General features: G+C 38.8%; 2 protein-coding genes across 5 annotated transcripts in view; one reads left to right on the top strand and one right to left on the bottom strand.

Annotated features, from left to right (window-relative positions):
- CDC73 (cell division cycle 73) overlaps window positions 1-26,906 on the top strand; it is a 105,752-nt gene that overhangs the window by 56,440 nt on the left and 22,406 nt on the right. The window lies entirely within an intron of this gene.
- On the bottom strand, window positions 460-11,908 carry B3GALT2 (beta-1,3-galactosyltransferase 2). Of its 4 annotated transcripts, XM_051804835.1 has the most exons (3): window positions 7,967-11,908; window positions 6,327-7,455; window positions 460-3,251 (listed from the first exon to the last, which is right to left on the bottom strand). In XM_051804835.1, exon 3 carries the CDS (start codon window positions 3,113-3,115, stop codon window positions 1,847-1,849), a length of 1,269 nt encoding a protein of 422 aa, XP_051660795.1. In that variant the 5' UTR covers window positions 3,116-3,251; window positions 6,327-7,455; window positions 7,967-11,908; the 3' UTR covers window positions 460-1,846. The 4 variants fall into 4 exon arrangements, with proteins under 4 accessions (XP_051660795.1, XP_051660777.1, XP_051660787.1 ...); XM_051804817.1 differs by having other exon boundaries at window positions 6,327-11,908; XM_051804827.1 differs by having other exon boundaries at window positions 7,304-11,908.

Here is a 26,906-nt window from a genome sequence, read left to right as displayed (position 1 = left end):
CAGGAGAGAGTTAGTAGTTTTACATGTATTTACTTTCCCTAGAAACAGACATTTCTGCAATTTGAATTGTCTTGGAAATGTACAAATGGGTAATTAGCATACCTCACATACTGCAGAGGACAAAATTTAATGGAGGTTCACCAAAAAAATTGGTGATGAGCAAATTCCAATACCCATCATCTATAGGAGCTCCTAGAATTGCTTCAGAGGTCTAGTCCAGTGCATTGCAGTCTGTTCACACGTGTAAGTTCCTGCAGACAGACAGCCCTGAAGCTGCTGAGAGTGCTCAGTAATATGATTTGTCTTTTCATTACAAAGAAAAAAAACCTGCTGTGATCTGTACTGTGCATGGTATGAAAACTAGGCTTTAAGGACTAAGGAACGTAGTCTAATAGCCAAGTAATGCTAAAGCTAGAAATTTATTTCTTCCTGAGCAGCTTTCCCATAAAAAGTGAAGTCTTAAGACCATAAATATAATCAATTTTATTAAATAATAAAAGTACATCAAATATTTGTATTTTATCCAATTAAAAAGTCCCAGTCAAACAGAAAACTGATTGCAGTGCTATCATTTGCTGCTAAGTAAGAGGTGGGTATTGCTTACCCTGGCACTGTGACAAGCAGTAATAACCTGAATTTGATACTGTTGGAAAATAAGGTTTAAAACTTCTGTTTGTTAGAAAACTGGAAACCTGTAAATAGATTTAACCTACTTCTCACAATTTATTTTCAGTGGTACATGTTGTGAGTTTGAAATTGCCTGGATTTTGTTCTTGCCCATACTGCTATCTGGAACTCTCAATCTTATTATGACCTAGTCTTTCCCACCTATAAAGTAAGGTGTGTGGCTTAATTTTCTCTAGCAGATGTATTTTCACTTGACTGATCCTTGTTTTTTGACAGGGAGGAAAGAGCAAAATCAACAAATGTTTCATTGGTTTTCTCCCTTTTTGGACAAAATGGGATTTCGTCAAGAATGATACAAGACTTGAACTTACATGTTACATTTCTGATCAGCCTTTCAGTTACCTTGAAGTTATGTAGGGAAATTAATAGCAGATTGAATGAATTTCCATGAAGGTTACTTTAGGAACTCACCCTGTGACTTCTAGAGAATGAAGTGACTTTTAGTCAGCTCTTTGAAGAGAATTTAGTTGCATCCAGAACACCACTTGCATTTCTGAAGGTGATGTACAAAGCAAGTCTTATGAACTTTGATTTCATTTATCCCTCCTTCCTAACCAAATAAGCAAACCTCCCAAAACTGGACCTACTTCCAAGGAGTACTTTCTTAGTGCTTTAGAGTCCACGGGTAGTGTCTTGCTAAATTGTGATATTGCTAAATGTACATTAAAGTAGTGTATAATAATTGTAAGTAAAACTGATCTGCCCTTTGTGCAATTTACTTAGTTTTTAATTTTTCATTTTATAGCAATTCTAGATAACAAGAGATCATTACATGGAAGAGAACTAGAGCTATGAATGCATTTTTTAAAATAAAATTTTAGTGTGGAAAATATGCTCCATTATATTTTATTGGCACATAAATCAGCAATTGTACCACCAAAGTGTGCATGCTTATTATTGCACATTAACACAAAAATCCTTAATACCATCTTTTTTTTTCCTCAAATTTGCTGGGAAAACCTTTTGGTTATCATTTCATAATATTACTGTTATCAAGAACTATACTTTTTTTTTTTTTTCAACTTAAAAAAATAATTTCCAGACTCCACTATGTGATGGGGATCAACTGAAGGCTGTCCCATGAAGCTCATCCATGTTCACTGTACATGCACTCAGCAGTATTTACAGGTTGCACGTGGGCAGAGGGAGCCTCATCCTTCTAGTGCAGTTTGCGGTGGCGGTACCTGCCTGCTTTGTCTTTCGCTGCGTTGGCACAGGCGTTGTGCTTATTCTGTTGTAAGTGGTTCCAGTATTTGATCAGTTCACTAGGTTGGAACTGATGGGAGGTAATAAGGTGGCTATATTTACAGCTGGAGTAAGAAACTCGCCAGTGATTGAAGACAAACTCGTTGGGTGGAGGCATGGGGTCAATCCGCAGCTTGGCCAGACAGATCCCCACGTACACGTCCTCCAAATGTAAACGTCTGATGCTTAAGGAGACTTTAAAGATTTTTTCTGCTAAATCTCCAGAAAAAACATAACCAGTTCCAGAGCAGAATACAGGATAACGTTCACTTGGATACAAATCAGGTGGCATATACCACTTGCTATCCTTGTTCCTATTAGGTGCATAACCTCTCATTAAATAACCTGTAAAATACTTGTGCCTTGGAGGAAGTTCTGGTTTCAGAAGCTTGTGTATTAAATAATCAGTATTGACAAACATATCACTATCAGTTTTCATAACGTATGGAACATGTGGACAGTAAGTTGCAACCCAGTTCATTCCCATCAGAGTTTTAATGGTTAAATTATAGTAAGTGTCTAAGTATTCTTGTTGAATGATGTCGTGGTACTGTCTGCTTTCCTCAAGGATGGTGCGCTGGAGGTATCCATTTATCTTGATGCTTAACCCCAACAAAAAAATACGAACAATTTGGATGCCAGGTGCCAGGCTTTCGTTACCCCAAGTTTGCCGAATAGCTTGTCTGGCTTCTACCTGGCCTGGCTCTGCAGCTATGAGCAGTATTAGAAAAGGGGTCTTTTCCTGGCACTTCTCAGGCTCGTTGATGATGTATTTGAAATGATACAAAGTCGGATGCCCAGTACCCTTCTCGTTGTAAATACTTCCATTGGCGCTGAGGGTGTTTTCCAAACCAGTTACTCCCTGTGGAGCCAGATCTGTGTTGTTGGGGTTGGTGACTGTTGGAGGCCTGAGTGTCTGAGGTACAGCATCTCTCCACATGTTTCTTAGCGAGCTGTGGTTTGTCTCGATTTTTGTAGACCTAAATCCTCGTATAGTGTAAGCCATGGGATTTTCTCTGAATCCAGCCCTGCCTGGCAGCCAGTCGTGATGATTAAAGAACAGAAACATAGCAAACAGAAACACCAGGGAGATCAGGCCCATGAGGTGGGTGCGAAACAGAGACCTTTTGGTATTCCAGGTCATCTTTGCAAAGCAGCAGTGTCGTCTCCTCCACTGAAGCATGTTGTAAGGATCCAATGATGGGAAATGAGACAGTGGTCAAGCAAAATGCTTTTCCGATTGGTTTTCAATCCACTGCTATTCTTTGGTATTCATTTTCTTTCGTTCATGTTGAGCAATTGTCTGCAAATGGCTCGCTCTGCAAAGAGTAAAAAAAAAAAAGAAAATCAGAAATCTTTCATTTTACACACTGATAATATGAAAGGTTACAAATAGAAACTAGATATTAACAGAAAATTGAGTTAATTTTTTTTAAAAAGTCCATGTCAATAGAAACAAGATTGATTTATGCTAAAAGCCAACCTTGTTTTATGATTTAACTTTTAGAAATGCCTTTTTTTATAGTAAAAGTTTTGTCAAACCTCCTGGATGCCAAAGATAAAAAGGAAAAAAAACCCCATAATTGATCATGTTAGGAGGGAGAAGTGTGAAGTACATGTAAATAGCTTCATATACACTAACTGTGAAATCCTTGTACGGTGTGAAAGGAGGACTGAATGAAAAAGCCTTGATACCAGATGGAAGGTTTATTGGCATTAATTAAAATTGATTTGACATGCAGAGGCCAGGACGGCTCTCAGTTTAAAACCCTTTTTGCAAAATGGTCATGTGTTGGTGTTGGGACAGACGGCGCAAGGTTGATTATGGCAGAGCTGTGTTAGTCACAGTACACTGCCTGGCGCGCTTCCACCGGCCCCGGCTGTGTTCGGAAAGTCAATGAGAAGATGCACCTGTCAAAATTAATTTTCAGGGTCCAGTAACCTCCGTGCACAGCCCTCGGATGGTAATGCAGGATAACATTTTCAGTCACCTTTCAGGCACCTTTAACCTTCTACTCCACCATCAAGGAAAATACTGAATGGAACGCTTGGCTGTGGTGACAGGCTCACAGGAAGCTGAATTAAAATTAAGCTGTTGATTTTTTAGTAGGCAGAGATCTTGGGTAGTGTCGTATTAACTGGAAGTAAAATTGCACAGCACTAAGTTTCTGGCAAACTATCTGATGATCGTGATTCTGGTTTTTTCACTGTAAATGTGTATGTAAATACTGTACCTCTTGTACTAGTCAGAAATTTCAAGTATTGTGACCAGCAGCTGTAGCTGTAAGAAAAAGTGCCAAAGTAGTCTGTGCTTCATTTTCTCTTAAATTTTTGTTCATATTCAGGAGCAGAGTCAATATGGCAGCTTCATGATGCTGCATATTAAAAGCTGATCACATCATCTCGTAAATGAACCTTTCACTGCACAGAAGCAATTCGTTTGTGATTTTCAATTTGCTCTAATTTATTTCTGGGCCCCAGGGTTTTGTATAGGAAAAAAGGATGACAGCTGAACAAGAGTCCATAGAAAAATGCTATTTCTAATAGAAATGTGTAATTTATTAATTGCTTCCCTATCTTCTAAAACCAATATTTGGATTAATTTACGCATTTAAAAACTAAGTGACACGTTACATGGGAAATCACAGGATTTAAGATTGTAAGGAAGTAGCTTGAGCTGTCAGTCGAATAATATTAAATTGCATGTGTGCGGTGTAACATTCAACCTGCCCGGTTCACGTAGGGGACTGTTTGCATTTCAGAAGGGCGGGGAGAGGAGTGCAGCAGAGGGTTTATTTTACTCACTGCCCGTGTGTGAGCGGCCACGCTCCGCTGGCAGCGGGAGCTGCTCCCGGACAGGGCTCGCCGGGAAGCGGGAGCCGCCCCGGTGACCTCCGCCAGGGGGCGCCAGCGCGCGGGAATTGTGACCCGGGAGGGGATCGGGATCGGGAAGGGCCGCGGGTCCTTCGGGAACAGCCGGACACCGGCCCGGGGATCCCGCCCCGCTGCTGGTGCCCAGCGTTCATGCCTTTGGGCTTTCAGGCTTGCTGAAAGTATTTCCGATTTTTTTTTTAATTATTTTTTAATTTAACCGCGTGGGGCTGATGCCACTCGCCTGAGACTTGGCTGCCTCCCTAAAAATCGTAAACATCTGTGTCTAAACTATGTACATTCAGAATTAACCTGCGTTTATGCTGCTTTAACTCGGACGTTGTCCTTATGCAAAGAAAAGCCCCGAATGTGAAAGGCTCGTGTTTATCTGACCACTTGAACCTGCTTTTGCCTGCTGAAAAAACAGAAACCTCCCCTCAAAATTCATAATTTTTAGTTTCTTTGCAGTGTGCAGTGAGTTCTCTATGAGCACTCGGCTGTTTGGGAAGAATATCTCTGCATCAGCAAACATAAATACCATTTCAAGGGATACTCTAGATCTCAGGGAAGTTAATTGTTTGATACCAGGCTGGAAGGCAGCAGTGGGAATATTTGATTAATTATCATTCCATTGTACGCTTACACAGTTTAGGAAGAAAGTCAAACCCAGAATTTCATGAATGTGGAGTAGCAGCTAGAATTCAGATCAATTTTGTCACACTGAATTGTTCCACTTACAAAACTACAGCCATTAGATGGAATTATTTCAGCAAATATGAGCTGCACTGCTAATCTGTGTTAAATATTTAATTTAGGTAGTATTTTGTTGTGCACCTACTTTGATATGGCAATAGGCACAAGTGAGACTCTTAAGTTACATAAATATTTGTCTAAACAAAAAACTGTTTTCAGGTGCTGTCTTTCCATGATGCACTGAGGAAGTGTCCCAGGAAGGGCAGTTGTAATGGCTGAAACCTTTTTTGATTTAAGTTTTACACTGAGGGATGGAACTAGAACCATAAGAAATTTCAAGAGTCATATTTCCTTGATTTTTCGAGGTAGAAGTTTCTTTCAAAAATCTGTCTCTGTTTGCCCTTTAAAAAAGCATTGTATGAATAGGGGAAGGACCCACATGTATTTTTCAGCTTCATAAAACTATTGACTGAAACAAAACTCAAATAACTGGGGCTCCTTTTCTTTGCAATTTGTATGTAAAACATTTGAAAATATACAATGGGGTATCAAGCATTTGAAATACAGCAACAATTGCACCTTTGAAAAAAATACTACGTGCTAGGATGCATTGTTTAAAAATAATGTAAAAAAACTATCAGTAGACATTAAACTCACCATCAAATAGTAAAATAAAAATATTATTTTCTTTCACTTAGTTAGGGTTAGAGCATTCCTGCTTTTGTCCAAATATTTAAAATTCTATTTCACAGAAAGCTTATGAACAGGCACCAACTATTGACAGTAGATAAGAAAACCTAAGTATAGCAAAAGGTCTCTGTAACACTCACCTTGTCCTCTGCGAGTGTCGTTGCATGTAACTGCGATTTGAAGATATTATTTATGATAATGCTGCTTCATTTTTGGCACTTGACAGTGCAGTCACTGATGCATTATCAAATGCCAAATATATAAACTGTGAATGCCTCTTGAATTTTTATTTGTGGTCTGTGCTCTGCTGGTGTTTTGGTTCCTGGTACTTGCAGTTCTGCTCTATAATTACAGCTTTGCAAATTGAAGCATTCGACTTCCTATTCACACGTCTTGGATTTTCATATTTTGATTAGCTGTGTGGGCAAACTCTTAAATTAGAGGGAAGAGTTTAAAAGGCAGCCTGAGTTGGTATTCTGATGAACAACAGCAGCAGTTGCATATTGGGCCTCAGAAAATGTGCCCGAGTTTCCTTACAAACTCCATTAATCTTTTGCACGAAACAGTACTTGGGATAAGGTTTGATGTGCAGGTTTTTAAATGTCAAGATATGAAAGTCTCACCATGAGCTAAGTGTGCTTCTCCTGGAGTATTGCCTGAGGGTACATTTTTTTGTTGTTGCTTTAAAAGTTCTATGAAGTGACTTTATATTCTGGATGTGTTAAAACTGATTTGAAACCAGTGTCTGTTATATGCTGCATCCTTAGATTTGTGAACTCTCTCTGACTGCAGTTGTTTTATTGCATGTTAGCATTGCCTTGGGCAAAGAAACCACATTTATATTGACTTTTAATGATTTATTATAGCATATTGGTAGATTCTGCAGATAAGCACTTTCTTTCTGTGGTGTATTGAATTGCTATAGATTTAGGTCTTAAATTTCTGCAAATGTTCATCTTGTTTGTTTGCCACCAGTGGCAAAGTATTTAAATTTCAACAATAAATAGAAATGAATGGCAATTAGATGGAATGTCATTTTACAATCCAAGTTAAACAGTCAGTGTTTTCATATTAAACAGAAATTGCAGTGATGGCAGGAGATAAGTTACGTGCTTACCATTTTGAGTGTGTAGTGTTTGAAGGTTTCCTTTTGGGATGTCAGGGGAGCCTGACGTTTCTTGTAAATTGTGGTGCCTGTTTGCACTGCTGATGGTTTAAATCATGCCCAATCTTTTGCACGCTCCCAGTTTATGCTTGGCTGATACTGACCTGATGACATTTTGTTTGTGTTTGGGGGGAAGAAAAGCAAGTGTAAAAAGGTCTGGAGGGGCTGTTAAGATAATGTCTTTTGACTGCATGGTCTGTTTTGATGGTTCAGTGCTCTCAGTATGTCATATTATGGCCATTTTACCAGTGCTTTAAGATTACTTCAGATAAGGATTAATTTTGACCTAGTTTGAGAGGATTTCTAACTGGTTTTTCTATTTTGGAGGGGTTTGAGTTTTTAATTTCTCAGTTAAAAGCAATCATTACAGTAGCTACATTATCCCTCTAATCCCTCCTCTCCAGCCGCACCAACCTTGGCAGACTGTAAGCAGTGCATTTAGTGAGTGTAAGGTAGTGACATTGTGCAGGGGGAGAGGAAAACCTGCTAGAATTCCTTCTCCCTGTTCACAGACTGTTATCTCAGGGCTCTGCAAATTAGGAACGATCATTATCTGTAATGGCTGAAAAGCTAACAGACAACCGAATGGATATCACACACGAGGGTTTGACATACCTTCCTTGGTCAGGCCATTTAGGGTGCGAGGATTATACCCACAGAAAATAGTTTTGGCACGCCATCACTTCAGCAGAAAAGATGCTCTCGAACATGCGCACATCCCCCCACAGCCCTGCTTCCTGCGATCGCTCCCCTCGGCATCCACTCTGTCCATCTGTCTGCCCGTTGCCGTGTTACCTTCCTTGCTTATAAGTGTCGTCCTTGTCTTGGGGCTTTTTGTTCATCCTGCAAACAAAAGGACAGTAGTTCTCGTTTCTGTTCGGAGCGGGGCTGTCTGGCGCTCACAGCCGATGCATCGGAGCTTTTTACATCTGGTGTTTCCCGTGTCGGACAATGCAGTGCTGTGTTCTCCTCTTCCCAGTATCCATATTTCTAATGGTAGTGTTAGCAGGGAGTGCTAGCGCGTAGTGCTTCAGTTGTCTTCAGTAATAGGATTTCCCTCTGTTCCTTCCTTCATTGTTGCTAGGCAGTAATAGAAATGGTTTGGAGCTGTTTTAACCCAGAATTCTGGTGTATAAAATCCATTCCGTAGTTCTTCGGCTGCTGCACAGGCAGGCAGCAGTTTAAATGTGGGCTTTGACAGATGCTGTCTTCTGACAGAGCAGAATTTAACGTCACTGCTTGGCTGAATCCCACGTGATTGTTTGCATTCATTTTGACTAAATCCAAAGGCAGACAGGAAGCTTTACAGGCTCTTGCTCTTATTTGATAAATGATACATACTCAGTTCACGCACAGTGGTAGGTGAAGAGTATAAAAATTGTATGATTATTAAGTGAACAATTGAGGGTTTTTACAGATTGTTTTCACTTTTCCCTGACACTGTAACTTATGATTCTCTAGGGGATTTTTAATGCTAGACGTTCTATTCCCGTATTCCAAAAGCCGTTCTGCAGTGCAAGGGAATTATAAGCGTTTAGATGCTGAAGATTGATTTAACCCATTCGGCTCTCTTGGAGTGTAAATCAGTTGTGCCTTCATGCCAAAATAAAAATAAAAAGGTATTTCTTTGCTCGGATTTCCTTAGCACATGCTTACTCTATAAAAGCTGCTTTTTGTTATCTTAGGTTGTTCAATTAAGCTGAACAACACTGATGTATAAGGACACACTGTTAAGCTGCCTCTCTGCTGTTAATGGCTTTCTGCTGTGGTAAAGCCTGAAGTCTGGCATTGCAGAGTCGGGGGCACTTAATTTCAATTATTGATGAATCTAAAATGTCTTTTGTCTGTTACAGACATACCTATATCATAGAATTTGCCTTTCTGGTCCTAAGGAAACTTGTGTTCCTTTCATTTCTCTCCTTTCAGTGATGACCCTTCTATGCTGAAGCATCTTACTATATTTACTGTATAAGTAAAATACCACAATAGATAGCTCAGACAATAGAAAGCTAGTAGCATACTTAGCCAGGTATTTATTAGTCACTGTGTTTATCCACTCTGTTTTGAAAAGCTAATGACTAGCTCTTTAGACTTTTGTTTAGCCAAGGGATGAAGAAACTATAATTGCTCTATCATGTCATGTGTCTGATTTGTAGGATTGGGGGTAAGTATGTCCCTTACTGGCAAATAAGGCTTCCCCAGGCAGTCAAGGTGTTTTATTATTCTAGATGCATATTATGCTAATTTACTAGAAACATAATCAGATTTAGATCCTCCTAACTAAATAATCTATGTACACTAACTTTCTCTATTAATTCAGTCTTGTTTGTAATGCATGCATTTCCTCACCTAACGACAATTTCCACAAATCCTATGATCCTATGTGAGGGCAGTTTAGGATTGTGTAAGTTTCGAGCTGGCTCTCTGCCAAATTGCCGAGACCCAGCAAAAAAACCAACTCCCCAAAGAGGGAAGGAAAAAACCCGAACAGCCAAAGCTACAGCAAAAATATATCATCATCATGGCTGGGCTTTGCCAACGAAGATTTGGAAAGGGCTCTACCCGCGTTTGTTACAAGCACGCTGGTGGCTGAAGAGGCCAATACGAGATAGACACGTCCAGTTGCAAAAGGCACAGCAGAAAGACTCCTTAGGTGGTATATTCTGCAGGGCACGATTCTTTCTGCGTTGTCTTTTCTCCTCAAGGGTGATCCTGCGTGCTTTCTCAAAAGCATCAGCAGCGTTATAGATGGTGTGTCTCCAGACCTCCCGACTGGAGGCCAGAGTAGACCAGTTATGTTGATCAATATGGCCAAGGCTGAGGTGTTGTTTCAAGGAGTCCTTGTATCTTCTCTTCGGGGCTCCTCTCTTGCGGCAGCCGGTGGCAAGTTCACCATAAAGCAAGATCTTAGGGAGGTGGTGTCAAGGTCCTTCATCCCAGAGATGTGCCCTGCCCAACGCAGCTGTGTTCTCAGCAACATGGCCTCTATACTTGTGACTGCTGCTTGTTCTAGAACAGACTTATTAGTCACATAATCTGACCAGTGGATGTTTAGGATTGTACGGAGGCAGCGTTGATATTGTAGACACGATAGGGAGCTCCCGAGAAGGAAAAAAGGGAAAAGGGAAGGGGAAACAGGGATAAAGAGCGAAAAACAAATATCCTCCAAATATACCCCATTAATAGAGAGCTAAAGAATAAATACAAAACAATGGATTAAATACTTCCCTGAACGGGCCAGCAGAACTGTGTGAGGCACCAGCCAACTCCCCACGCCTCCCGGAGGGACCGGAGATGAAAGCAGGTCTGAGCAGCAGGCCCTGGCCTATACAAGCAAAGACCCTCTGCGGAGAGACCTGTCACCTTCAGCCACCTGAAGAGAAAAGAGGGCAAGTCCTCTTATCTGCACCTTTTTATATGTTGTGTTACGGGAAGGGATGATACTTCCTTAGCTACGGGGTCAAGGATCATGAGCATATTTCCTCAATATAAAGTGCGTATCAGTAAAGACTTTGTACCTCCTCCACTCGGAGAAATTTTGTGTTTAAAAAATGAAGGGAGGGGACGACAGTGGGGCGAGAGAGTAGGGTCTGTGTCCAGTACTCCTTACTGATCTGGGACCTTCATGAACAATTGTGAATCAGTACTTTGACAGGTTTCATGTGTGCCCAGTCTACTCAATTTTCTACTTAAACACCCAAAGCTGTCTTATCCCTGCCCTACGTAATATCCAGAACTTTGTACATTCTGTTGCTGTACATATACAAACATGTGACAGTGTGCTCAGGAGTCCTGTCACTTTGCTGCATTCCAGGCTACGAATAGGAAATCAAGTGGGTTATTCATGTAGTCAATCTACCCATGTTGATTTGCATAGAAGATGTAATGTTTTTGTCAAATACAAGCATGTAAATCTGCCTCTGACTTTTGAATTTTCAGGTAAGACATGTAACATTGTATTTGGGAAGCAAGTCTAAATCTCAACAGAATGGTTATTAAAACCCATACTGTTTCAACTTAATTTATTTACTACTGCTGCACTGTACCTAGTGTCCCTCCTTGTGAGCTGTACGTAGTATGTTTACATATTAGAGTGGGCAGAGCTGTTCTTATTTTTCTGTAAATACTCATTGGTAAATATTAAAGGTACAAAAATCTCTAGGGCTGTTTTTTCTAAGTAGAATCTTTTTCAAAGTAAATTTATAAAGGAACAGACATAAGCTTTGGCTTTTAATTAAATGACCATATATCCCTTGTGTGTAGCCTGTAAAGTTCAGGCAGAGCTGTTGTCTGTTGATCTGTGTAAAATTTGTCATCTTGCCTTGTGAACAAATTGAATATTGAATTCTTAAATATTAATGACCAGTTTGTTCATTCTCTTTTTTTTTTCAAATAAAGGATGAGCAAGTCTGCTCATCTTACAGAAAAGTAAGGAAAAACCTTTGATTTTTCTGCTACTTTCTGTCTGGGAGTGACTGATGTAACTTTAGAGTCAAAGTTTCAGGAAGAAATTCCTTTTCTCTTATAGCACTTTGTTCTTAGCCACTTTTATATGATCCTCTATGTTTCTGGGTGTTTCAGGAGGGCAGATCTTGCTTTGTACAGGAAATAGGACCTGGAGGTTTTGTTAATCTTGCTGGGCTGGAGGTTGGAATGAGCTTTATTTCAGCTAAATCTCACCATGAAGGGTCAGTGGACTGCTTGTTCTTGATCCAGGGAGTAGTATGTTCTGTAATGTTACTATGGTTACATCTTAAATTAGAAGCTGCAATGTTAGGGTTTGAAATGCTGCCACCTATTAAGACTACAAGGAGTAAGTGATGTGAAGATGTACAGGCTGTGTTGGGAACATGGCAGAGTTACCGTGGCCGGTGGACACTGGACTGTTCAGTGAGCCCTGCAAGGCTGGAACCAGACTCAAGGAGTAAGAGAAGATGGTGATTTACAATAACCTGTGCACGTGGCAACTGTGAGCTGAGCAAAATGCACTTAGACAAAACAAAGGTGTGTAGGTTTGGAATATTTTCTTCAAAAAAACTTTGAAAACTCTCTGCATGTCTTTTTCAGAGGGTGTCATCAGAATCGTGTCTAACTGATTTTGTAATAAACTCTTAGATTGAGCCATTAAGTAAAGTTCCATCTCGACAACATTAGCAGGAATTTCTCAGACCCGTCCTGAGTAGTCGCAATAGTCAAGCGTGTACTGCTTGGTAACCTCCTGCCTGGTGGCCACTAAGCCCATGAGAGTTAAAATAAATACTTATACCATAGCTGACCAATCAGTGTTCCCATGTGGACCATGGTTTCTGGATACTCCATGAATATTTTGAAAAGTTTATTCCATTTTTTCATAGTAAAATGAAGTATTATTTCAACTGTAATGCATTGGAAACCTTTCAAGTGACAGTTCAGAATGATTAATGGCAACATTTTCAAGGTTGGTTATTTTTGCTTTTAAGCTTTATTTTTACCTTCTGGAAATGTGTTAATGCAGTGTCATAAATGCTTGGTTTTAATTTTTTGTGTTAAGAACTATTATGTATATGACCAATGGCTGTTCCTCTCTTTGCTTCAAAAAGAATACTTCTCCAATAAGTTCAGTTGAAGTGGAAACAGGGTTGTAAAGTACTTATAATTTACTTGGCTACTTTGTGATCCCAACATATGCCTTAGCTATCACATGCATGTTTGTAACTGAATCAAAACCAGCAATCTAGGATTGACCACAAGTGTCAGTATTGCCTGCCTTATTTCCTTATTAGGTTTTCACTGTTGTTTAGCTGGTTTTGAAGCCCAGCTTTATGCTTGCTTATACATTGTTTTTACCAATGGTCAAGATTTTGCAATCTATTCTAATCACATCCAAGCCATAAACTTAGTGATTTTATTCATCTTTGAGTGTCATAAATTTAGAACCTAAATGCAGCAATGTAGATCAATCTTAGAAGTAGAAAAGGTTCCCGGGTGTTCTGAAACAGTTATGCTGATGAGAAGTTGATCATTGTTATGTATCATTCAGTAGGGAATATAAACACATCCCCTGACTTCACGAAGTTGTGAGAGAGGAAAAAGTCCAAGTGATGTTTTCAAGCCAGGAGGGTTCTTCTTAGGAAACATTTCAATGGGATGTTTTATAAATCTAAAGCTTGTATTTTTTTCATAACTAAACTGATGTTCTAGGTCTCCATCTGGAATTCGGTCCATTCTCCTGTCACAGCTTCCTTTGAGGAACATGGGTTTGGATTGTTTCAAAAATCACTCAAAAATTCACAATCTGAAGTGGCTTTGGTCTGCTTCGGTTCAGTTCTGGTTTTATGTGTTATGCAAATTTTGTATATTGAACTACTGTCCAGACAGATTTCTTTCTTCAAGACTCTGTTGTTTGCTTTATCATATCTTCTTTCTCTTCTCTATTCTGATTTTTCATATCTTCCCCCAGGCTTTGCGTGCAATTATTGCTGCTCTCAAGTGCTAAATGCAGATTTTATTTTTCCAGGGCACGGACAACATAATTTCATTTGTATTGTGCAGGATTTTTGGTTGTGCAGTTCTCCCCTGACAAACTGACAACCCAGTGCCAGCAGTAATATTTTCTGCCTGTCAAAAGTGTTACTTTTGCATTCTGAGAGGAGCAGGGACTTTATGAAGCTTTGATTCAGCACAGCAGGGGAGAGGAGGCCAACCAGCAGAAGCACCAAACGTTCATAGGCAGTTTAAATGACTAACTCTGGGAAGCAGGCTTGTGTTTTGCCCTTGCCTTATGGCCTGTCTCATCCACATGCCTCCACTGTATGATCAAGTTACCCCTAACAGCCACCCTCACCTTCCCAACATGAGAATTAGAAAATAAATTCTTACAGAAAGTGAGACTCTTGGGAAAGAACTGGTACTACGTATCAAATCTCAAAGCAGGAAGATGGTATCCTGTGGGAGTTAATAGGCTACCAGCTCTTATGCCTAGGAAGGAAGTTGTGTTGTTCCAGCTGCTTCCACCTGTCCATCCCTTCTCTCTGCCTGATTTCTTCCTGCAACAAGCATGGGAAGACCCCTCTCCCTTAGTCTGCCTTCAGGCTCTTAAGGTATCCAGCACTTCTCTCCTAATGATTTTTCAAGACTTGGCCCATCACATTGATCACCAGGATGCAGACATCCTGCCCAGTACTCTTCCATGGGCTGCTGGATGAGCTACATAGATAGATTTATTTATTTATTTATTTATTTTTCTCTTTTATGTCAGACCAATTAAGAGATCAGCAGCTCCAACTGTTCATCTGCTCACTATATTTTTTTCCCCATGTGTCTGGTTTGTACATGAATATGGAGGCATTTTGTCAGCCTCGGAAATTCTTGGTAATGAAATTGGTGATGCAGTTGTTTAGAGAATGTTAAATAATGTGGAATTGAAGAGCTGGACTTTCAGAGCTGTCAGAAATTCCTGTGACTTGGGGTTGAGACCTGTACTGGCTCCTTCCATCTGTCACATTTCCTCAATAGCTTTAGTACATTAATTCCTACAGCTCCATCCTGTAGGTATCCTCATTTACAGCTAATTCTGGGGGACCTGAAGGGTTTACAGCAGAAATAACAAAGATTTAGCAAGTGGCTTAAATGCCTGAATCCTTTTCTTCAAGCACAGATGCTTAAACTAGGAAAAACAACAAAATCTGTGGAAAAAATCCTTTCTCCAATGATTCAAGAGGTCCTATCTCTGTAATAAATTTAAGCAATATTTGTTCATAGCCAACAGAAAACCTGGATCATAAAATGGAAAATAAATCCCGTTTTAAGAGCAATTCCCTGCTGCCCTTTCCTAGATGTGTTGGAGGAATTGAAATAACTCCAAACACTGTGCTTGCCACTCAGTCTGGTAAAACTGCTTCAGCTTGGCCAGCCAGGGATGTATACCTGGTTTTACCTAATATTCCATGTTCATGTTTCCCTCAACTTGATGCAGTTTCCAGTCAGTGTATATTAATGAAAAGCTGATTTCAGTATGAAGAGTTAGATCGTGTAATGTACTTAACATCACTGAACTGATTTCTGGTTAGTTCTGTTTTGTGGCAAAAACCATTTGGAAATTGGTCTTCGTCTGGATACGCTTCTGACCAGTTACCATACAAAATGACTTTGCACTCCTCTTGTTGCCAGTCTGTCCTGCAGACTTTCCACTTTTGAAATTCACATTACACTTAAATGATAGCGTTCCTTTAGTGACTGTCAAGGAAAAGGAAGCTCTGCTGTGGAAATCATGCTTTTTGTCTGAATAACTGTGTTCATAATTCCTTCTCTAATCTGTGTAAAACTCTAGATTAAATTTCGTAAGCCTGAGGATTTTTTCTACATAAATTACTAGAGTCAGAGTCATCAGGATTCCTAGTCCTCAAATATGTGATTTAGAGGAAATCCTTAGAGCTTGGTTTGTATTATGTTAAATGACACAGAATATTGGTTGGAACTAGAGAACTTTTATTCTTTTCTACTATCTCAAACTATATTTAAAACTGAAATTCCAGGGGTTTTATTTTCTGTAATTTAGTGGCTTCTAACAGAAGAAATCAGAGGCAGCTCTCTTGCATCTTGTCCACCTTAAGACATAATATTAAGAATCACTAAATCACTAATGCATCCTGTAGGGAGATGTGTGTATAAGAGAAAAATACCAGATATATTTAATGTAATAATGTTGAATACGTAAAATTTGGCCTAAAATTAAAATTATATTTTTCTGTTATGTATATAATTTTGTAACTCTTATTCAGCATCTGAAAGCTTTCTATCACTAATCTGTTTTACTAAAGTAAATTTATAGGGAGCATCTGTCATCAAAAAAAACACAAACCCGCCTCTTAAAAATATGCAGTAACCTCCTATCCTCTTAAAAACCCCACAAATCTCATGACCTTGGGTGATGGGTTACATATTGCAGATTCTTTTAAGTCTTCTCTTGAGGATTTGTGTAACTAAGCGTTTGGACTTCTACAAATGTTTTTTTCTGTAAGTTTTGGTTAATGCACGCTTGTGCTTTGTTGAAGTGCAAGTATTATGGTTTACATTGCAGGAGAAAAAACCGAACTGTTGGGGAGACCAAACCTGACCTTTGTTTGGTTGGTTGGTTTTTTTCCTCTTCGCACCTTTGGATCTCCATGTTACTCTTTGTCTTGGTGTTACTTATTTTGCCAGATTTGAAATGCCCTGCTATTGCATTTCTAGGTAAGCAAACAAAACAATAAAATAAAAATTCCTTCTTAGTTTAATGAGGCCTGGATACAATACAGAAAGGGAATCCCTTCTTGTGAGAATCTAGGTCACCTCATAAGGAAAAGAATTCCCTACTGTGAAAAGTCTTCTATTTTTGCCATTTTCTTTGTTTTTCTTTTTTCTTCTTTTTCCTTTTTTTTTTCTTAAACAATGTACCAGTGTCTGTACTTTTATGCTGGCTTTACCTAATGACAAGAGGAGGGTTTTTGCTGTTACATGTAATTAAATGTCACTTATCTGAGGTGCAAGGAGATGTGTCAGTAATGCAGGAAATGCTGGATGCAGCGGGGAAAGCTAGAAGCAGGTCTCTTGAATCTCTCTTCTTCTCTCTCTAGCAGGTTGGTTGGGACCAATGCCAGATTAAAATTGGATCTGTGTATTCACATGATAATGCCCACAATCTAATAAGCCTTGTGGAATGTCAGCCATTAGGGAATGGATGCATCAGCCGGCTCGGAATGGTCTGGTGGAGTCGGTTTGGTCCCGTGTGGCTGCAGCTAATAAGCTCTGATGACACTGTGTAGAATTGCTTGTTCTTGAAACAATGCTGAGGCAGACATGAGATGCTTGCAAGGGTTATAAATAGCAGCTCCATGCTGTGTGGCAGGGCTGTGGCTGAAGTCCCACTGGCCTGGGAAGGAAGAGAGCTGTGGTTCTGTGAGGATGCCGCGAGCGAAGGAAATCGCGAAATCTGAAGCAGCTCTCCCATCTCGAATGGAAAGCACTACGTGGAAATATCTGATCCCAGCTGATTGAGATCTGATGGCAGTAATGAGATGGGTTTTTTTTAGAGCAGCTTTCGTAGTGGTAGTGCCTTCAGATGTGTTTCTTCAAACTAGGCACTAGTCAGTACAAAAATGTCTGTTTGAGGAGATAAGGATTTTTGCTCTTCCTTCGGAATAGGCATATATTCATTTCCCCAAGAATATGCCAGTGTAGAAGCTGGGAAATAAGGAAGAAATATGTAGTCTGGCATTAACTCTTGAATAGTTGTTTTTTTCCAACATTTTCAAAATATCTTTTAAGAAGAACAGGAATAAATAGAAAAGTATGAGGTCTCTGGTCTGTGTACTTATTATCAGTCCATTGAGCTACACATAAAATTACTATGCTGACCTTTCTCAAAAGGTGATGCTGCTGTTTTATTTTGGTGTTTTTCTCATAAAAGTCGAGCATGACCCGATTAAGACAAGGAAGTTATTGGGTGAGTCTCTATGAAATTGAATCTGTTTGTGACTGGTAAAGCCCTCCTAAGCACGTACAGAAAGTTCCAGGGTGTCATAACAGAGGGATCTTGTTACACTTTGTGTTGAGGATTTTTTTGTCTCATTGAAATCTTGGCATTGAAAGCCTAACTCCGTTCCAAAACATTGTCTGCTCTTAGTGGTTTACTCATTTTTATTTCCTGCCACTTAAGTGCTCAGTTTTCCAGTGAGGGGATTTTACTTTGCAACAGATTGCTGTAGAAAAAAAATCTTGTTTATTTTTTATCAGTGACATTAGAATTTTCAAAGGCAAAACAGTACCGGGCCAGATGTGAGGGCTGAAGGAGAGCTGAGGAGGTCTTGCTGCTTACAGCAGATTTCCCTCAGATAAACTGTGAAATCCACAGGATCATTATGGATGACTGATAGTTGCTAACGTGTGAGTAGCAGAAATAATAGTTGCAGTGAACCTCACCTGTGTCTGTGCTGACTGGCACAGTCTGTCATCTTGGGCAGTTATTCACAGTGGGAGGTTCTTAGAGATGAATTAGTGTGTGTATGTGTGTGCAGAAAGAGTGGGAGGGCACAGCCTTTTCAAAACTTTCAGAACCTGTTTTGAGATATGCTTTTGAGTCTGCTCATTTAGTCTGGGGGTTACTGTTTTGCAGTGATGGATGAAAACTGTATAAAACTCATAGCTAACAGGAAGATCCTAAAGTTTGTAAAGTTTTTGTATTTCCCTTATCCTTGAATAGGGTGGCCCCAGACTCTGAGACATTGTCAGTTGACCTTCATTTGAGAGGACTGCATTGCTGCACCACCAAAAACACAGCTGTGCCCAGGCCATTTCAAAGAACAGATAAACCAGATCTCATAATGCAATGATAGAAGCTTGGAGATAGTCTATCTAGTATATGGATTGTGTATAAAATGAAAAAATAAGAGTTGAATGCTGTCATCTTAGTGCTTTGAGAAGGGCTTAATTTAATCTTCTCTACTAAAGAGAGAAGAATAATGGGGAATTTAGATGTAATGCCAAAGGAAGCTGAAAGTAGAGGCAGAAGGCCAAATGGAAAAATTCCTCTTGTGTGATACAGCCAGAATCCTTTCTGTATTTTAACTCAATGCATGATTTATTGCCACTACAGTTAGTTTTTGATGTAGGCATGTAACATCACCAGCTCTTATATTCTGCAGTAGGGTAGCATGAATGACAGGTTTCTTCAGGATACCGAAGCAGTAGCAGTTTGCATGATCTATTTAGTATATAGTATTGTAGCAATAATACACAAATTCTGTTGCATGCATGCTAGTACTAAAGACTTTGGAGGCAATTCTTTACATATTTGTCAAGAAGCACACAAGTAGAAAGCATCATTGCTGTTATGAAAATACAGTATGTATTCTATTCTACTGTTGTTTGTCCTCAATATATGAATCTATGATGTGTGACTAAAATGCTTTTGTGCCCCAGGTGACTTTGTTATGTGATGATTAATATTGTCATTCTGTTGCTTGATCCCCATATGTGATTTCTTTTTGAAGTAAACAGCCCTGTCCAAAGGCAGTATTACCTTTACCAAAGAGCCAGGCTTTTAGAACATGCTGAAATGAAGGCAACTGAAAGTTTAACAGTATGTTGTCAGTTTGCTCTTTGGGTACAAACCAGAAAGTTTTAATTTGTTTTAGTGTTTGGTGGATTATTAATCTTGGAATCTGTTGGATAAGTATAAAGACCTTATCTAGGAAATACAGAATTTTGGGCTCAGGTGGCTTCCTGGCTTTTTCTGCTGACATGTACAGTAGTATGATTTAGTGCTGCACAGTAACCATCACTGCAAAATATTTTAACGTTTTAATCTGTTTGCATTTGTACCTAGGGAGGGAAACTTCAGGCCTTCTGTAGTTACCCAGTTGCACTAAGTGATGATTTCTTGAAGAAGGGGGAATAATAAATATTTTGGTCTAATTTGAGTACTTCATCTTAATTGTAAGTAAAATAATATTTTAATTGAAAGAGAATTTTGATATGAGAGTTCTGCAATGAAAAGTTTGTAGCGGAATGGATCTCACTGGGAGAGCTGGAGGCAGAGTTGGAGAACAGGTTGATAAGTGGCACATGGCAGTACCAAACCCACTGCATTTTTATTCTGGGTGTGTGATTATGATGGTGTGTGTGAAACTTTTGCATCCTGCAGTCCAAGGAGCAGATCTAGGCAGGCTAGAAGGCACTTTGTCAGAGCTGCTGTGACTGGAGTAAGAAGAATGCTATTACTGCAAATTTGGGAAATGCTGACTTCAGAATACAGTGCTGAGAAAAATAGGTTAATGATGTTGACTAGTGGTGGGAGCAGCCATCTGAGGATACTGAAGAGCACAGGTTTTTCTAGGTGTTTTACTGTGTTAAGTATGTAAAACATGGGCAGCTAGAGGCTAGGTACCTCCCAAAGTGTAATATTAAGATTGAGATACTATTCACACACTCTTTATAACTTTGTAGGTTTGAAGTTAGCATGTATATTCCCTTGAATCCCAAATTACCTCTTTGCCCTGTTTTAAAATGTGGGAAAATGTTTCCATGGGTCTATTTATTTTGCTGAAATCTGAATATAAGTGTTTCAGTCCAGCAATAGATGTGTTTTCTTTGAAGTTAAACCTACTGACATCTTTTGTTTTGCTTGGTGTGTGTGAAATCATGAGGCAGAAAGAAACATTGCAATCAAATGTCAGCTCTGCTCCTGATAGCTTTTTTCTCGTAATGCACCGTGTAGCAAGCCTGTATATGGAAAATGTAAGGCATTATGTGTCTGTTCACAACAGTTGGTTTCTCTGATTAAGTGTTTTTAATGAAATAAAAGTTTATTCTCAAGATGACCAATAACTCTGTGTTTGGGGGCAGATTTTTCAGCTTCTTGTGATAAAACCTGAGCGTGGATCAGTTCCTCTGAACACATTGTCAGCCTGTTGACAAAGACCATTCTGCACATGAGGGCAGGAGCTGAGAGAACAGGATCTGTGCTGGCACTGATGGGAGTAGTGCCACCCCCATCACTGGTGGTTTTAGTGCAGAGAGCTTCGTCTGAAGTCTTTGTTGCTGTTCCCCTGTGTTTTACCCTTGCACATGCTGTGTCTATGGGTAGTGCTTGGCAAACATTTCACAGAGGCTTTTCTGATTGTAAATGTAAGGCTTACATTAGGCATCTGAGAGAGGGGGTAAATGACTGAATTTGTGCTCTTGCCAAAGAGAAGTGATACCTTTTGCTGCCATTATGAACAAGGGTGCTTAGCCACACTGTTAAAAAGCAAAAAAAGTCTGTTCATTGTCCTCCCACAACCATCCTCAAAAAAACCCCTCCTGATTTAATTAACTTCCTGTCTTCATGGTACACAACATATTTTCTTCCTTTCATTCTGTGTTGGATTTTTTTAAATGAGTTAAAGCAATAAAATCTGTAGAGTAAGAGCAGGAGACAATCTAGGGGGGTTGTGTATATGGTTAGTTTTGATTCTTTGATTTTTATCTTTTTCCCCGTATGGCAGCTGAAAACGAGCTTGTGAACTGAGGCAGCTGGGGCAGGACAAATGCTTAGGAACAGTATTCTAGTTATCTTGTAAGCAGTTTAAAATGTCCAATCTTCCAATCTGGGGGAATTACAGGGTGTGGATAACTGCAGCATATGCAAGTCCAGAAATCTGAACACTTTGGTGATGGACTTAAACTCAGAGACTTTTGCAGTGAATGACTTTTCTGTTCCTGACTTGCTTGTCTTACGCTGTACAGATGTCTCCTGTGTCTCAATATCTTGTCAGTAATTTTATCATCAGCACCCAAGATAATGAATCTGCTCTGGTTCAACAGACAGTTTGTTCACACAAAGGCTTTAACCAGTGTTAGGCTGGAGACTCACTCCTCTTTGCAAATGGCACAGATAACTTGTATATTTTTTCCTTTTTTCCCTCCATGTGCAGTTTCTGTCACTTAACTTTGGTGTAGCCAGTGAAGCTACGGGTATCTGACAAGAATCTCTTGGAATGTGCTTGTGTAAAACTCCCAAAGTAAAGAAATAAAAAAAGAGTTGAGAAGAAAATTTGAGATAGGATAAATTCTTGTCTCTGATATTAATCCATGGACTGCACAGATCTGTAGTTAATTATTAGCAGCCCCCTGTTCCAGTTACAACAGACCTCTGAATGGTCACCTTTTGGGGTTTTAAAAAGTACCTCCTCTTTTGCAGCTGAACTTGCATGGGAGATGAGCTGTTATTCATCAAGGAGGAAGTCTTCAGTACAAGGCATTCTGCAATTAGAACATTTTTCTAGCCTTCTCCCTGACTTGTGGCAGTTCAAAATAGCCCCTTCCATATCCAAGTCCCTTGTATGCTTACAGCCATCACTGTCATCTCTCAAGCCCTCATCTCTTGGCTTGTGTGTTACAGTTTGTTACAGCTGCAGCTAAACCTTCTGATCCTGAAAAACACATTTTTGAACTCGGCAGTTCCTTTTCTAGGCAGTACAAACAACTAAGAGTTCATCGCTCCACTCTTCAGGGTGTTGCACTGGCTCCTCAAGGAATACAGCTTCAGGATTTTCTCAGATATTTTAAGTCTTCCAGGGTGATTACTTGAAAAATTGCTTTCATCTCTCTGCCCATGATCACCCATGATATTTATGTTCTTTTGTAGCATAATATAATAACTGTAGTACTGGGATTGCTAAAGGTGTTGAGGTACAGAAGAATAGTATTAAAACTACTTCTCGGTGAATAGAAAGGAGAAGATCACATCAGGTTGAAGTACAACTGGGAACAAGTGGAGCTGGATAATTTGTTGAACAAGCAATCGTGAAATAACCCAAGGTCTTTAATAGCTGCCTTAGTATTTGAATGCTAATCCAGCATCCCCTGTTCTAGCAGCAGAAGTCAGGATACCCAAGAGGAGTCTGGACAGAGCCTCACCAGTTTCTGTTGCACTGAGATGTTGGACAGCATCACTCAAAGTTAATCAGTTGCTTGGACCTTGGTTCATTTTGTTTGTTTGTTTGTTTGTTTTTGTGGAGAAATTTCCACAGAAGTTAAGAATTCATCTCTATTCATTAGGCACCTGCAGAACTTTTAAAAATATTCTTCTCACACACAGCATTTCATGAATCTTTCCAGAAGCTGCAAAGGAGCCTTTCTGAGGTCACTTAAGCCTTTTCCTCTGTACATTTATTGCTCTCTGAATGCAAGTGTAAGTGGGGTCTTCCTGTTGCTCTGTACTGAACATTTTCTGTAATGTACATGTGACTGTTCCTTTGAATACCATTTCCAAAGCAGGATCTGAGCAGAAAAATAACAATGCTTCTCTATATGTGTTGGGAGTGTCCATGGCAGTTGTTCTGTTATGGAAATCAATTGCTTGGGTCCCATATTCTGTGGTATTTCTGGTGAAAAAACACTTCCTATGAGTGACTAATTCTGGCCGTTAAACTTAGTATTGAAACTAGATCTGAATGGGTGAAGTTGAAAGATGGAGACTAAAACAGTAGCCAATTGTAGTAAATTCACAGTTATACAAATTCCAGTTCTGTGACATGGATGTGACATGTTCTGATCCTGGCATACAGAAAACCAGTAGTGTATAAACCCTTTGCACCTTCTTTTTGAGAAAGATGAAACAATCCTTTCGTGCTCAAACTGTGTTTCTCAAAACCCTCACTGGTTTGCCAGGTTATGTGTGTGAGGCTGGCTCAGATAACTAACCCAAAGGGAAAGAATTCTAAGCAAAAATAATTGTTTTAGTGATAATCTGCTTTTGTCTTTTCACTCAGTTCAAGGGAATGAGTCATTTAAATAAACGTAGGTAGGTATATTATAGGCAGGCCTTTATTTTTAAAGCAAACAAACAAACAAGCCCTCTGGAGTTCTCTTCTCAGGATTAAGAGTTGTTGTTTTTTGATGAAAACAGCTTTATCCCCAGGAAAATGGAAGTGCTTACATGTTTATCTTGCTCCTTCACCAACATTCCTCTTCAGCTCAAAATTGCTACTTCAATAGCAACAGTTTGAAATTACGTGACTCTTGTAAATTCAAGACAACTATCTTAATTTTACAGACATTCTGTGCAAGGATAAAGATGGGAGGAGCTCTAGCACACTTCTGTGAAAACTGTTCAGAGGGTTTTGGTCTCTTAGCTTTGGTGGTAATACTTAGTGTTTATATCTCAGTAATTGTGGCTTTCATTAACTCTTATCAAAAACATCTCCATTAATTTCCATTATTCTTATTTCAGCGTATTTACATACTCTTGTCACTAGTTACTCACTATTAACTACAGTTTTCTTTTAGATTCAGCTGTGATTTGGTTTGCTTAGAACAATTTTCTTTGCAGAACCAAAATATTGCCTAAGCTATCTGTAAGCAGTCAAATTAATTCAGTCACATTTTCCAAGTTTAAACCAAATTTCTTTTAACCTGGTTGTAATGAACAAGAAATTTCAGTGAGTATTTTTCATGTCTTTCAATGACACTCATCACCAGGCTGGACCTGTTACTGAAAACATCCATCAGTTCTGGTTTTTATTATGTTTTGCAGTGTCAGTATTTCAGAATTTGCATGAACTTGTCAGTTTTAATTCTATAATAGATTAATAAAGGACCAGATTTGTAAGTGGAAGTTTACTTTGAATGCTGTGGAAGAACAGGTGCTAGGATTTAAGTTTCAGTTAGTCCCTTGATGGCATCAGCATAGTTTTGTTCCTGCCACCCTTCCCTGGTCCTCCTTTCTCCCTCTCCATGGCTGTGATGCTGTGCTTGTTCCGAGGGCATTGGCTGTGTCTGATTTCCTTACACTTGGCAAAATATGTTATATGGACTTACTTCAACGATATTTTGAAAACTAGAATGAATCTTGCCTTATCCTTTTAAAATGGGCATCAAGTTTTCTGTCCTGCAGCTGGATTTGAGGATTGGCAGTCTTCTACTCATATTTTTTCATCCAATTATGCTGGATAAGACATGATCTTCAGTATAATATATATTAATATAATATATTAAAGATTGGACTTCATCTTGAAGGTCATTTCCAACCATAATGATCCTATGATTCTGTAAACGGTTTTGTATTTTGAAATAAACATTATTTATGTATTTTTAGCAGCCCTTTTTGTCTTGTCACGTCAGGTTTTTAGTTGTCAAAGTGGGAGATAGTGAATCTATGATGTTATTTTCTTTAGGCAGTTGGTATTGGAATCCTTTAATAAATAATGATAAACTTTTCATCTTTTAAAATTAATTCTGTAAAAGTATCTTTAATTCTGCTTTAACTCCCACTCTCTCTTTTAGGATATAAAGAAGTTGAAACAATGTAAACAGCAGAAATGACCTTTTTATTGATATTGCAAGCAAGGAAGAGAAAATTACTGTAAGATTAGTAGTATTTGCACAATAGTTAAGGTCTTGTTATCAAATTCTATTTTTTACAGCATAGTTTAAAATTAGGAAGGCAGTTAAAAGCTTGCAATTTATTATTTAAATATGTCTTGGGGGACTGCATGCAGATTTGTGTGCGTAGCAGTAGGAAAATAAGCTATACCAGTTTCATGTATAAATAAAATTGTGATGGGAAACGCTAGTTAAAATATTATTAAAATTTTCTTGAACAGAAGTCAGAGAATTATTGGGAGGGCTGCAGAGGCAGAGCCACTGAGCTGGATTGTTTTGTTTGATTCTTTGAAAGGTCTGTGGTTTTTTCTAAGGCTTTTAGGGGCTTTAAATTTTTAGAAGAAAGCTCTATGTTTTCAGAATCCAAGCTATTTATATGAAATAGATGTTTCTATCAAGCTTGTGTACCAGTTTTTACATACATGGTTTTGAAGTCAGTCCTTTGTTTGGGCTCTTTCTCATACATACACTGATATATACAATATTTCATTGATAGAAATATAATAGTCTTTTAAACTACGCAGATGATTTAAATTTTGTTACTATTCTTTAGGCTGGCTTCACTAGAATTTTCAAAGGTTCAATACTTTAAATCACTCAGGAAATAATAATATATATACTGGTAATTAAAATGAGTTCTTACAGTCTCTTGAACCCTAAATTGAATAGATAAATTGAAACCTGTTCTTAAAGATAATGTTACAAGCTTACCATCCATAGGTACTTATTTTCTTTCTCTTTTGAGACCCAAATTTTACTACATTCATCTTTACAAACAGAATCATCTTTGGGTGAATTGTCTTCCATGATGGATGGTGAAGCTGAAGCTGCTCTATGTTTTACATGCAAGCAGTTGCTAATACTTCTTGCAGAATCAAATGTTACTTTTTACTTGTACTATTTCTGTGCAGGAACATGGAAGTTACCTAATACTTTTTAGATTTTTGGGTAAAGTTCTTGTACTAACTTCAATGTTATAAAGGAACAAGGTAGAAATTAAATTTTACTAAATTAAAAAAGCCACAAGATGGCATCAAATTGTCAACTCTATCTGTTGCTCCTAACATTTTTTACAGGTCAAAATACTACAGACTCTTTGGATCTCTTTATAAAAACCAGTTGGGAGAGGGAATGTGCAATGAAATAGTTTTTTTCTTCCACTATTTCAACTTGTGAAGCCTCACTACGATATTTGTAATAGTTTGGCTTAAAACATAAGGGTTTATTTTCTAAAATGTAGCATGAGTTATGGCAATTTCTGATTCCAGTTGGGAAGTCAAAGGAACCTAACTGTGGATGTTAATGTACATTTGAAGTAGTACTGGGTACTAAAGAAGAAAAGTACTGGGTATCTAAAATACAGATTTTTTTTTTTCCCTAAAATATAGGAAAATACTAGTTGAGTCCTGGTATCAGATGGATTTTTGCAAATTAATACAAACAATTAGTTTTTTAAAAATTAATATTATTTTTAGAAGGGTCAAAAAACACTCCTGAAGGTTTTAAAAGGTGTTTAAGAGAGAAAAAACCCCAAACCAAACCAACACCCACTCTTGGGTAACTTAAATCCAGCTGTAGATGTACTAACCCCATGGTCTGAGCTGTTTTCCATTCATGCACTGGTTGGTGAACCCAATATTTTTCGGTGTTCAGGAAGGCCAGTGCTAAATAG

Source organism: Manacus candei, unplaced genomic scaffold, assembly GCF_025592945.1.
Source record: "Manacus candei isolate 608988 ecotype Guabito, Panama unplaced genomic scaffold, ASM2559294v1 h1tg000005l, whole genome shotgun sequence".
NCBI classification, from domain to species: Eukaryota; Metazoa; Chordata; class Aves; order Passeriformes; family Pipridae; genus Manacus; species Manacus candei.
This window is presented reverse-complemented; position numbering and strand designations above follow the sequence as displayed.